Source organism: Podarcis bocagei (assembly GCF_964188305.1).
Source record: "Podarcis bocagei genome assembly, chromosome: 3".
Taxonomy (NCBI): domain Eukaryota; kingdom Metazoa; phylum Chordata; class Lepidosauria; order Squamata; family Lacertidae; genus Podarcis; species Podarcis bocagei.
Window position 1 is genome coordinate 24,498,675 of NC_138127.1, and position 12,827 is coordinate 24,511,501.

The following is a 12,827-nucleotide window of genomic DNA, read 5'->3' on the forward strand; positions in this document are numbered from 1 at the left end:
GCAATGCTTGTAAATATGATGTCATGTGTTAAAGCACTTATTCCCAGTATTTTCTACTATGTGACGAACAATGTCAAAACGCAATACTTAAAGAGTATCTGAGAGCACTAAATATGCTGTGCAGGCTATCTTGCTCTCTCCAAAAATAGAATGCCTGTTTACTCACTGGTTCTCCTGTAATGGAAAGTCCATTTGGCCCCTGTGGTCCTGGTGGTCCTTGAGGGCCTCTAGGTCCTACATCTCCGTGAGCACCAGGTGGCCCCTGAAAGTAGAAAAAGAGAGAAACCCATTTGCTAGCTAGCCTTTTATTCTTCCAAAGTGGTTATCTTAAAGAACATACGTAAAAGATGGATTCACATAATATATTTTCACAAGGTGACAGCATTTATAAAAGGCCTGTCTAGAAATCTGAGGGTTCTACTGTGTTTCGGCCCTCTGCCGAAACTCTTTTTTTAGTGCATTTAGAAACTGAGGTAAAACTGAGGTAAAACTGAGGTAAAACTTTGCCTTGCTGGTGAGCTTGTCACATTGTAGCAGCTTTATCAAAATATTACGTAGTTTAAAGGTGTGAAAGATGATAAGCCAAGAGTGTCGCCATTATTGCTTGGTGGTATTATTTGATACAAATATTGGTGCCTCCATTGTGATGTTGGCAAATATTGCCTCAGGTTCCTCCACAAAATACATATGATGAATCAACCCCACATAACTTGCTGGGACAGGGAAGAACAATGCAGCAGAACTGACATCCTTTCTCTTATATCTTCCTCACATGTGTATTAATGATAGAAACTGAAGGCAATTGAAGGGAAGCAAAGTGAGATACAGATATTATAATTTCACATGAATGAGGTTGATTTCAGAGGGAAAACTGTCACAGAGTGAATTCTCAGTAAGATTACTTCTCCCTGGTGTGTGTATCTATATGGTACAGATATTTGCAAAGATATTTCTTGAATTCACAGTAGACTAAAAATGTAGCATACGATGTGGTTCTAATATATAGAACTAAATACTGATACTTTAACTTTAAATAACTACTTGGTTAAAAGTCTTTTTTCAAAAAAACCCAAGGGAGGAGACAAAGCAGTTACCAAACAATCCTGTGTACGCCTGCTCAGGAGTAAGCCCTACCGAGTTCAATAGGACTTACATCCACGTAAGTGTGTATTTTAGGCAGATACTCACAGAGGGCCCAGTTAAGCCTCTTTCGCCTCTTGGTCCCTTAGCACCTGGGCCTCCCTAAAACAAAAACAAGCAAATAATGAGTATAGATAGATGGATAGATAGATAGACGTGGAAGTCCAAGATCATATTTGCATGCAAATATTACTTTTTGCAAGTAGCTATATTACTTCTTGCAAGTAGCTGAATGGTGAAGCAGAAGGTTCAGTATGGGCTCATTCAAAGCACAAATAGAGACTAACAAACTTTAGAACAACATATTGTGGGGTTGTGGGGTTCAAACTGCTCACTACAAGTCTATGATAAAAATACTAAAAACAACAAAGAAAGCTATGAAGTCTAGCTGTGCATAGATGTGGTTTGTTCACCAGACTTGGCAGTGATATTGTTGCCCAATGTACACACAGTGATTATTGCCAGTGCATCAATACTGCTGTAAAGGTTTCAGTAACACTTTAAGCGGTACCTAGAAAAACCGATTTTAGCTCCCAATAGTACAACAAGCATTGCTGCCATAGTCATGTGTACAGTTATTGTTGTAGGAATGTGTTGGGTAGTAACATCATCATGGTGACAAGAAGCACTCCCCCACTGCACAAAAACAAAAGAAAACCCACATGCACGCCTGGGCTGTTTTTAAACATTTGCTAATAATTTTTAATACAGTAAAGAAATTGTGAATATATACCTCTTCATGCTGCAGGTCTATTAATGTATAACTCTCTACAAATACAGTGTGGAAGGGTATCTGCTCCCACACAGTAATGTCTCACTATTTCAAGAAAAAGATCTCACTTTTTAAAATACACTTTTACTCTGAATGGTGCTCACTTCCCCTTCTGCAGCACATTCAACAACAAATTTCTCTTTGTCCTTCCTTAAATTACCTCTTAGGAGTGAAATTAATCTGATCAGAAGTCTGATGATACAATCTCGTCAGTTTCACCACTTCATTGACTGGCATGATAGTCGTAGAAGTCACTGTGGTTAGGAAATAGAGGGAAATGGCTCCCCCGCCCCCCCCGCCCCCCACCCCCGCAACACTTCTTCTACCCACCTCCCCCAATACCTTTGTATAATTATCAACCACCAGGCCTGCTCAGTTGGCTCACCAGCCCATTTTGACCATATGCAGTGCTTCAGACTTGCCACCAATCCAAATGCCGGGCTTCTGAAGTGCCAATGGTCAGGAGGGCTTCAAAGTGCCATACAGGGCTGTTTGCAAGGGATCCATTTCCTTACTCCTGTGCTAGAGCATCAACAACCAAAAGCTGATGCTATACTAATTCTGGTGCTGCAGCTAATTTGGCTCCCTGTGCTAGTGCGAACAGAGAGGTTGTTGCCGTCATCATTGACTTCTGCTTCCTGAAGTCATTGGAGTTCTATGGATTCCAGTTTGTTAATCTGAGGTACTCTACAGAGTCACACGTCTGGTAATCACAATGCAATAATTTTGCTTACAGCAGGTCCTGGAGGTCCTGGAGGTCCCACGCTGTCTTGTGTGCATGTGCAAGCATTTGGTAACGATGGGCATTTTGCTTCATCCCTCTGAAAATTAAAGGACAAACATCTGTCATTTCCCTTGAATATTTTTTTAAAGGGTGATCACCAAGAGAATGGTTTCAAATATGTTTTTTATTGTCTGTAGCATGTTTAAATTATATTTTTAAGGGCAGGCAGGCAGACAGGAGAGAGAACTGAGACTCAAGGTTGCCTGGGAACCATGATGGCTGGTGTGGAAGTCTTGCTGCTTAGTCCCAAATGCACATTGCTCATGGACGGAGCAAAATACTCAGCAGATGTTTTGCTACACTTTTTATGACTTCCTATATTGTAGGACTTAACCTTAGGACTAAAAACAGATTCAGATAAATCAATTTACCCATACACATAGTAATATACACATACGAATTAAAGAAATTCATGTTGCTTATGTGTGCCATAGGGGGTTTCTCTAAAGGTCATCCAGAGTTATTGCTTCCATATAACCTGTGACCGATATGAGGGAAAATTCAATGCTGTCATCCTGCTTCTGAAACAGTTAATAATCCAACAGAAGTGTCTGATAGCAGAAGAGGAGGGGAAACAATATTCTCCTATCTTTCTTTCCCCTAGAAGTCCCCTGTGCCACTTTCTGAAGTGTTCCCAACCTCTGTAACAGATTTTCAGGGCTGCTTGGGTTTCAGAAGGAAGGTGTATCAGAAAACCATTCTGAAGAACAAAAAAGAGGACACTTTTGCCGACTTTTACTTTTAACTATGGATTGCTATGATGACTCTACCAATGAAAAAGAGGATGTGTCCTGGAAAAAGAGGACATGTGTCTACTCAGAGTAGACACTGTTTGCACTCATTTGGGAAGAGGGATACTGTATTGAGTTTTCTTAAACAAACACAAACTTTGCGGCAGAAGTCGATAAGAAGTTGCAAGTCTCAAAATGGTACTGAAACAAAAAACATGGAGAACTTTAATAAGATAGTAAATTGCCCAGCATATTTTAGTAGAAACATTTCTTCAGGGCACAAGGGTTCAATTTGTTATTCTTGTAAGACTACATCTCTTTTTCATCTTTTCTCCTCTCTCTGGGCAGAAGCCACACAGTGTCCTCCACTTGACCATCACTCAACCATTCTGCCTTCCTTATCTGAACTTTTCTTCCACCTTTAGCCCATTACAGATTAGTGCAAATTCACCCTTTTGAGTTTTGCCTGCTAATTTACACTAGCAGTAACTAAAACATGACTATTTCATCATCCCATAGCCCATCTACCCCATTATTCCATCTCTAATTCGACTCACACATACTCAATTAAAAAACCCCAACAGCATTTATGAGGCTATGTATGAGTAGAATAGGGCAAATTTATTGCTTATTTTAAAAATAAACCCTCAAATCTTGACATACGTATGGGAAATGTATCTGTAAGGGATAAAATTGGACTGAAATGTGGCCTGACTGTACCTAAGTTCAAAATAGCAGCATTTATAATATGGTTCTGGTAAAGTATCTGCATTCTTGCCCTCTGAGTCTCAGGATGATTCAGTGTCACATAAGCAATTTGTCATTCCCAACAGGGACCTTTCAAACATTATTCCGCATTGTCCTCTGTGTAGGACTGGCTCAGATTGTTAACATGAGGCTCTAAAAATTATATTTACCCTAGAAGGAATGTCACAGCACCTATCTCTGCTAGTCCAAACAGCATTACATACGATGTCGAAGCTCTGGATCTCTAACTGTAAGACAAAAACACAAATGTCTTCAATGTTACATCTGCAGAAAATTTTTAAAAAATAGTAATGCAGGGTGATATTATGCAATAATCATTTTTGCCATTCAGCCAAGGCAGTAAAATGCTATTCAGCAACACAGCATAGGACAACATTGAATAAATGGTCACTTAATTGTTTACTTTGGATCACAGACATTTTTAACAAAGCACACATAAGATTTGTTTAATGCAATAAATGTCTTGCAGCTTTATATATTAGTACATAAAAATAGCAGTGGGATAAAGTTGTTCAGATAATAGAAATATTTTCCCAGCCAAAGACTATGTGACTCAAGCCCTTTCATGACTGAGTCATGCTACTGTTGACTCATATGTTGAGGCTACTAGATCAGAAGGCCAACTTCTATTCTATGACAAATGCCATGGGGATATCTTGATTAAGCACACAGATGCATTGTGGGATTTTTTGATGGAGGTCAGAAAACTCTAACTTGTTCATTTACATTTATATTTTGGTCTGAGAATACTCCAGTCAACTTCTCAGAGCTACAGCTTTTGGTTCATATGGTAATTTTGACTAAAAATTACCATTTACATTGTAACAAGGAGCAACCAAGTTCATCCATCTTGGACTGAACATTTATCCTAAGTCAATATAAAAGGAACTGACTTCATGGCATAAAACTGGTCCAGAGCTAGGCAGATGAGTAGTTTTTGTGATATGTGATAGTGTCTTGTGTGTAATCCAAAGAGCATTATTTGGTGAAGTAGGGTATCACTATGAAAACTCCTGCCACAATATATTTGTTTTTAAGATGCCATTTGAGTCTTGTTGGCCATTAGGTATACCCTAAACGTTGTAAGTAGACTCTTAATAAGGATTTCAAAATACATTTTGCAAGTGCTTGGAACGGATATAAAGTAAAGCTTGTTACTTACTGTTGCTGTTTTCCTGTCACCTTTCTGTAGTTTACCCAGTATTTCATAGCCATCAGTTGTGATATTTCCACCCTCTTTAATTGGTTTTTCCATTATTTCAAGGCAGTCAATGTAAATTTTAACATTTGTGGGAGTTACAACAATATGAACCTGTAGAAAAATTATTAGAAACATAACTAAATGCATGTATGTTTTTTATACACCTTAGATTTGCTGTTTAAAGTTGTTAACTGTTTTAAAGGTATAGGGGCACTGATCTATGCATGGGTCCTCCACATGCAAGGGCTTCTTTACTAAGAAAGGCAACAGCTCCATATAAAGTTGTTCTTGGGACTTAAAAGTGGGTGCCCAAGTAAGTTGGTGAGCATTGGTTCGGGCACTAAGGTCTGGATCAAGGTATGTAATTATTTATACAAATGGTTGAGGTGGCTAAGACCAACTATGACCATATGAGTAAAACATTCTCGCAAGATATACTGTAGATAGAAGAATTTAAGAGAGGGTGGGTTTGTTTTGTTCTTTCTTGTCCCAGAACTTTATTTTTCCATTTTTCCTTTCCACACAACAGTGGTTGTATTTGAACAAAATGGTCTCACACGCTCCCCCCACCCCTCTCCTCCTCTGGCATGACCACAAGGAGATCAAAAGCTTCCACTTCTGTTCTGAGATTAACCACAGTTTAGTGTGTTGTCCAAACCCCAGACTGTGGTTAAATTTAACTATGGCTAATAAAAATAAGACTAGCTCATCAACTCCTTTGCCATGGTTTGAAGTCAGCATGTTTCCTTAACTATAGTTAATAATAATCAGTTGTCTAGATTTGGGCAGCATGACAAAACTACATTTAATCAAAAGTGGATGGGAAGGCTTCCAGATTCCTTCTCACAGCAAAGGTGCAGAAGCAGGGAGAACACACAGGCCTGGACAAAAGCTAAGCTCATTCTTGTAATGTTAAATGTTTTTTGTGGTCCCTAAAATATGGTTTAGCATTATTTCTGCAGCTGTCAAATGTCTTGGATTTAGCCACAGCCAGTAGAAGTTGCAATGCACAAGAGTTCCAAACATCTCTCCCATTCATAGAAACTGGGTGGAATAGATTGGATGGGGTAGACAGGATAATGTTCCTCATTTTTACAAGACTAGACTGAGAATTTGAAACATTAGATTTACTTATTCATATTTTTTTTGGGGGGGGGGCTGTGCTACCACCACATACTAGCATTTCACAAAAGGTATACTAAGAGTTCCATTTTGCATCTTTCTTATCCAATGTAAATAAATTTTTTTTAAAAAAAATACTATACTTCTGCTAGCTTTGTAACAGTTACATTTTCCATACTGTTTGCTTTATACACTTTGGAATGAAAGAGTATCTAGCAGAGGCCTTGCTTGGATAAAAGGGATATGCTTCTGTTGGAATACATCTATAACAAAATATCACAGGACAGTGCCAAAAGCTGAGTAATACATTTGGACCACAAATCCATGAGAAATGGAAAGACATTCCAGCACTGATCAGCTTTCAAACAGAAGTTTATTAAAGTTCCCTCCTCAATTGCTTGAAAGCTCATCAAGGGTTTCCTGCCATTTTGCCACTTCAAGATCTGACTGTATTTCAGTGCGCTTTCTGATAGTTTATTTGTAATTATAATGTCATTTCTATAGCTGCATTAAGTCATGTTTAGCAGGAAGGAAAACTGTATATCATAGATGTTTATATTTATGATTTCTTAAACGTTCTTGACAATTTAAAATAAAAAGTGAAACATCTGTTTATCCAGAATTAAATCCCATAAATATTTGTTATTATATTATGTAGCACTAAATTGCTGCAAAAATGTGTGTGGGTGCAACTAAATAGCTCTCCATGGTGTTATAGCTATATAGATCTGTCCATGTTTGTAGTTGGTTTATATAAAATATTTATAGCCTGCCCTTTATCAATGAAAGTGAGTATACGTTTCTTCTGCTGGAAAGCTAAGGCAAAGGCTGAGGGCCAACCTACAGATTAGAGGCCAATTTCTTCTTCCATATTTTTTAAGCAGCTGTGAGAAACTGAGGACTGGCTGAAGGGAGAAGCTACATGACCTTTCCTGCTTCTGCTGTTCTGTGCAAAGTAACCCCATCCCAATACTTTTCTCCTGGGAAGGGAATAGATATGAGGACCTTATATCTCTTCCCCTGGTGATGGGACAGTAGCTGCAGGGGGCAATTTTCAGCATGTAAAGAGCAGAAAGCAAAAGCATTTAGGAGCTCTTCCCTTCTGTCAGCCATTTGCCCCCAGTTCCAGCTTCCTGTCAGCTATTTTTTTAAAAAAATTAAGTGCTGCAAGGGAGACTAATGGAACTTCTATCACATGTAGTTTGGTTCATAATGGCGAGGCACAGAATAAAAACCATATGGTTCTATAAGAGTTCTTTGATACTGCTTTAATTACTGAATTACTAAGCCAACACTTTCCCAAAGAGTCTTGCTGGATTCATCCACTATCACTACAGCAATGCTACTCAACATCCAAAGAACTGTGCCAAAGCAAATTTTCCACAAGTAGCCAATATTAAGTTAGCTATTTTTCATTGAGTGAACGTATAACTCGTTGAATGAACACCACAAAAATGTTTCATATTTTGGAAGGGTTCAATCCAATTTTTAAAAGTTTGGCATATTCTTAATATTGGATATTTTTTAACATGAAAATTACCATACAAAATATGTTGCAATTTTTTTCTCTTTTGCTAAAGCTAGGTCACTTATTTCATGTGCACACACACACACACACACACACACACACATGATAATTCATTGCATAATTATCCAAACTCATGTGCTGAGTTGTGCTACACATAATAAGCAGATGACAGAAAATATGGGCTGCTGGATGTTGTGAAGAGCCCTAAGATCTATGGTTATAAACTTTGTTATACAAATTTTAATCATCATCATTATCTATGCAGGAAGTGCAATTGTAGACCAGCTCTGAAGGTTCCTTCTCTTTAGCTTTGAAACATTCTTTCTAATGAATTACCTAATCTCCTACTGATGACAAACAATGCAATGGCATTCAGAAATCATAGCAGGCCCATATTATAGTATTTACCACCTTTTAGCTGCGATTCTGAACTCAATTACTTGCAATCAAGCCCCATTGAACTGGACATATTCAATATGTTAACCTATCATAAATATTCAATCTATGTTAACGGTAAAAGCTCAAGAATATTTGCTTGAATTGACTTATAAATTATTAAATCTATCTATATCTACTAACTAGCAAGTATGGTTTTTGTTCTCAAGAAAAATGCTTTTGTTCATAACAATTTGCACACAATTGTCAGCATTTACCTTGTGGAAACTTCCATAAAAGAGTTTCTTAACTTCATCACCTTCAAATGTTACTGTCTGAACCTCTCCTCTTGTGTCCTTGTTAAAGAATGATAATACTTTGCTGGATGCTGGGGGAGAAAAAAAAAATATTGACTATATGCATGGTTAATTAGTTACAGTTTTATAACACTCCATGCCCCCAGTAACATATGCAGTCTAATTTGATTAAACTTGTCAGAAGCAGCAAAGAATGTATTACTAGGGCCAAATCATGAATGTTTATTATCCACTTGTCTCAGGTTTACTAATAAAAAATAAACAGAAATAATACCAGATTCATGGTCATTACACATTGTAAAGTACATTATTTGATGTCTCGGGGCCCAAATAAATATCAACCTATCATAAAACTTTAAATGGATAGGACACAACAAAGCTCACTGGCACAGAATGCAAGCCAATTACTGGAGCACTTTGGATAAGTATGCTTTGAGATAAGCCAAACACTGTGTTAAAACACCTGGTGCCAATGCTTGCTGCAGGTGGCTGAGAGATGAATGGCTTCTTGCAGTTCCCAACTTGCCAGTTTCCCTCCCTCAAAACTCAGACACCACATAGAAGTAGCATGATTTATGGCAGTTTAACTCTGAAGGAAGATTATTTCAGTATAAAGATGAAAGCAAAACTTCCTGGTATTTACTTATTCTTTTAACATGCCACCAGAATATGATGAACTAGAGAAACATCTGGCTTAGTTGACTGCTCACAAATGCTGACCAATAAACAATATATCTACTGCTGGAACTCTGCCTGGCCTTTGATTATGCCGATATAGGAGCATTGAATTAACATCCTTCTAGTTGGTGTACTTTGGTGAGCAGTATGTTCATTTCTAGAGTCTGCAAAGTATAATTTCAGATAATAAAAATGGCAAGATCTTTCTCAGTTAGTGGCTGATCCATTCCTAAGAACTTCTATTTTTAAACCTCAGATTAAAGCATTTCCTGGATGATTTCATCCAAATAGAAGATTTCACAATCAGCTGTGGTTTTGCAAACACAGGGTCCAGGCAAATATTATGCAAATTGCACATAACTGTGCAAATTAGTTTCAGTCTACCTCAGAATTTTCTTCCCTGTTGATCTCTGGTGCTGAACAAATATTGGATTGCAACAATAAATATTTCAATAACATTCTGAGCTTGACAGATTGAGGAAGAAAGGATGGAAATTTAGCCATAAAGTTCCATTTAGAGATTCTATTCATACTATAAGCAGGTGAAATCATTCTTACAATCAAGAACAACTCCAACTTGTGGTTTGTAATCTCTGTCTGTTATCTGCCAAATTGCGAATGGTTCAGTGGGGGTGTCCGGGAGAAGGCGGAATAACAATATGATAGTGTAAGCCTTTGGTAATCCATCTGGATGAATCTCCCTATTAAAGAAATCATAGATTACTGCTCATTGAAAATGCATGAAAAAGGCTAAAGAACTCCATAATGTTTCATCTGAAACACAGAAAAGACTGTAGGAAAATGTCAACACGCAAACATCTGCATTACAAATTTCACAACAAAATTGTGGTTTACTCAAGATCCAGAACACACAGACCTTTGCTCAGCAGTTGATCACTCGCTCCACTCAAACCTCACAAAGACTGATGTACTGAAGAAGATTCAAAAATAAATTATGAGAGGGCTACTTTGTATTTAAGACTGAAAGAAGCCTCTTGCCAGAAAGGGAGGAAAGGCTTGTTTAAACTTCCCAATATTCTTCAGTTTGCCTATTTGACTGCTTTTCCTTCTCACTGTAATGAAAAGCATTATGAATCTGAACTGTTTAGGGCGGGTACATAATTTGATTCTTAATCATTCACTAGAACTGTACTAAATTCTAATTTTTCGATAACCAAATGAGATAGCTATCCAGACCATAGACTGAGCCTGTAAGGCAGGTGTGGGGAACTTTTGGCTCTTCAGATGTTGCTAAACTACAACTCCCATCAGCCCCAGCCCAGTTTCCCCATGCCTGCTGTAAGGGGTAAGAGGCAATGGTGACAGAAACTGCAGTGTAATCTTCAGGGTCATTAAGCAACAGGACCCTTAGAATTTGCCTGGAGAGGAGAAAGAGTAGCAGCAGAAATATTTTGGGGAACTAGCTAGGAATAAGAGGCCAATGATGACTTCTGGGAGGCAATTCAAAAAGGAGAGCAATTCAGGGAGGGGGGAATCAGATGAAAATAAAGCTATGAATTCCTCTCACTTAGTACAATTTGCTCCCCTCAAAAACTGTGGCTTTGTCTTGGCTATATACAGAGCACTGGCATGTTTCTGTAGGGCTTAGGAGCTGCACCCTCTCCAAACTATGGAACTGTTTTATTCTAATAAACCTTCAGAATTCCTCTCCTATTGGCAAATGAGCTGGTGAGTCTGGGTGAAGAATATCTATCAGCTAGCAATATACTGTATGGAACAACTACCATCATGCATCTATAGCTAAAATTTTCCCCACCACTAACCACTAATAGCTGAGTTTGAAACTGAATAATTGCAAAAGATTTCAACTGCCATGTCAATAAAAGCCTGTATAGGGAATGAAGAAACAAACAAACAAACAAACAAACAAACAAACAAACAAAGCCTGTATAGGGAATGAAGAAACTAAACATTTTAAGCAATAAGAAAAGTGGTACATTGTTTAAGAAAGTTGCTGCAGTTCCTTTTGAGCATATTTCTTAATGTTGCAGACTAAGCAAAATGTATCACCCATTATTCCAGAAAGTTATGTGTTCCATGTAACCACACACAGTCAACTTTCCCCAGTTAAAAAAAGAAAAGAAGAAAGGTAGCACAGCTTACATTGTGGGTTGGCTAACAAAGGCGTTTTTATTAAGCCTGTATGCCACATAACTGGGGTAGGATCCTGACTGCAAGGAAACGCCTGGTACTGAAGCAAAATACTTCTCCGTTAAGTTGTAAGCTTCCAGCATCCTGAAGCCTGTATCATAAAGGAGAACATGTTTTTCATCATTATTATTATGTTCAAAGGGAAAGAGACTTGTGGAATTTAGAAAATGTGAAGACACTTTACTAGGCTGGGAAACTGGTGTATAAATTCTTACCAGGAGAAGTGTACCCATCCAAGTACATGAGAGGGCAAGCTGAAACAGAAAAAGAAACATGTCAAATGAAATAATGAATGAGCCAGCAGCCTTGTTGTTGGAAGGTGCGCAGGGTTACTGCAGAATCTCCTCCTTTGGAAGTTTTCAGAGTGAGACTAGACAAGCTTATATATCGCAGATGCTTTGCCTGGTATTCTAAGAGTTTCAGCATGCACCTAATAAGCTGTTGTGTGTACATGGGGCTTTCTGTTGATATTCCCTTTCCAGCGTAGCCCATCTCACGGCATCAGAGGACAATCTGGACACCCCTCTTCATTAAGAGCAGATTTCTGCGGAGGAGGCATGAGGGAATGTGCTAGAAAGGATGGTACTGAAAAGAATGCATACAGTTGTATCTAATTGTGTCATGGAAGGCTCTTTGATCACTAGAATCCAATAGGTAAATTTATTCTTAAGAAGATTACAGAGAAGAGTGGCATTTGACTTACTTGAGGTAGCTGTCTCACAAACAAAGGTGATGAGGTTATCCTCAATCTTTTCAAAAGCATCAAAGTCATCAACTATAAAGACATGGCGTTCACTAGGTTTGCTGGCGATCTTGGCCAGTTCATGGTAATCAACATCAGCCACACCAACAACAAAGACACTGAAACCTGCAAATGTAGTATCAATTGAGTTAGTGTTGTTACAAGTATATTTCTACATGTTCTTCTCAAAGATAACATCTAAGCAATCTGTTATGAGGGGATGACATACAACTCAAGGGAGACGTGTAAAGTGTGTACGTTTATCGTTTCCTTTAAAAAAAAGAAAACACCATATCCTGAAGAGGGTAAGTGACTAAATCTGTGGTACAGGTAGATATTTCTATAAATAAATGTTCAAATAAAAATCTTACACGTACAACAGAGTTTACCCAGGGTGAAATCCAACACTGCTTGAACAGATTTCCACTTGCACTACATGGCTTCCCCTTCCTCCCAAATCTTCTTCAAAGGATCCCCTGATTTGCAAGTGGAAATCT

General features: G+C 38.1%; 1 protein-coding gene across 9 annotated transcripts in view; it reads right to left on the reverse strand.

Moving 5' to 3' along the window:
- The window catches only part of COL12A1 (collagen type XII alpha 1 chain), a 112,124-nt gene that overhangs the window by 18,645 nt on the left and 80,652 nt on the right, over window positions 1–12,827 (reverse strand). For all 9 annotated transcript variants that reach the window (XM_081187302.1, XM_081187307.1, XM_081187303.1 and 6 more), the window contains 10 exons: window positions 12,292–12,456; window positions 11,804–11,842; window positions 11,541–11,679; window positions 9,975–10,117; window positions 8,700–8,809; window positions 5,358–5,507; window positions 4,345–4,422; window positions 2,647–2,733; window positions 1,189–1,242; window positions 167–262 (listed from right to left, as the gene is read on the reverse strand). In XM_081187302.1, coding sequence (XP_081043428.1) covers window positions 167–262; window positions 1,189–1,242; window positions 2,647–2,733; window positions 4,345–4,422; window positions 5,358–5,507; window positions 8,700–8,809; window positions 9,975–10,117; window positions 11,541–11,679; window positions 11,804–11,842; window positions 12,292–12,456 — 1,061 coding nt within the window. The remainder of the gene's footprint in view (window positions 1–166; window positions 263–1,188; window positions 1,243–2,646; window positions 2,734–4,344; window positions 4,423–5,357; window positions 5,508–8,699; window positions 8,810–9,974; window positions 10,118–11,540; window positions 11,680–11,803; window positions 11,843–12,291; window positions 12,457–12,827) is intronic.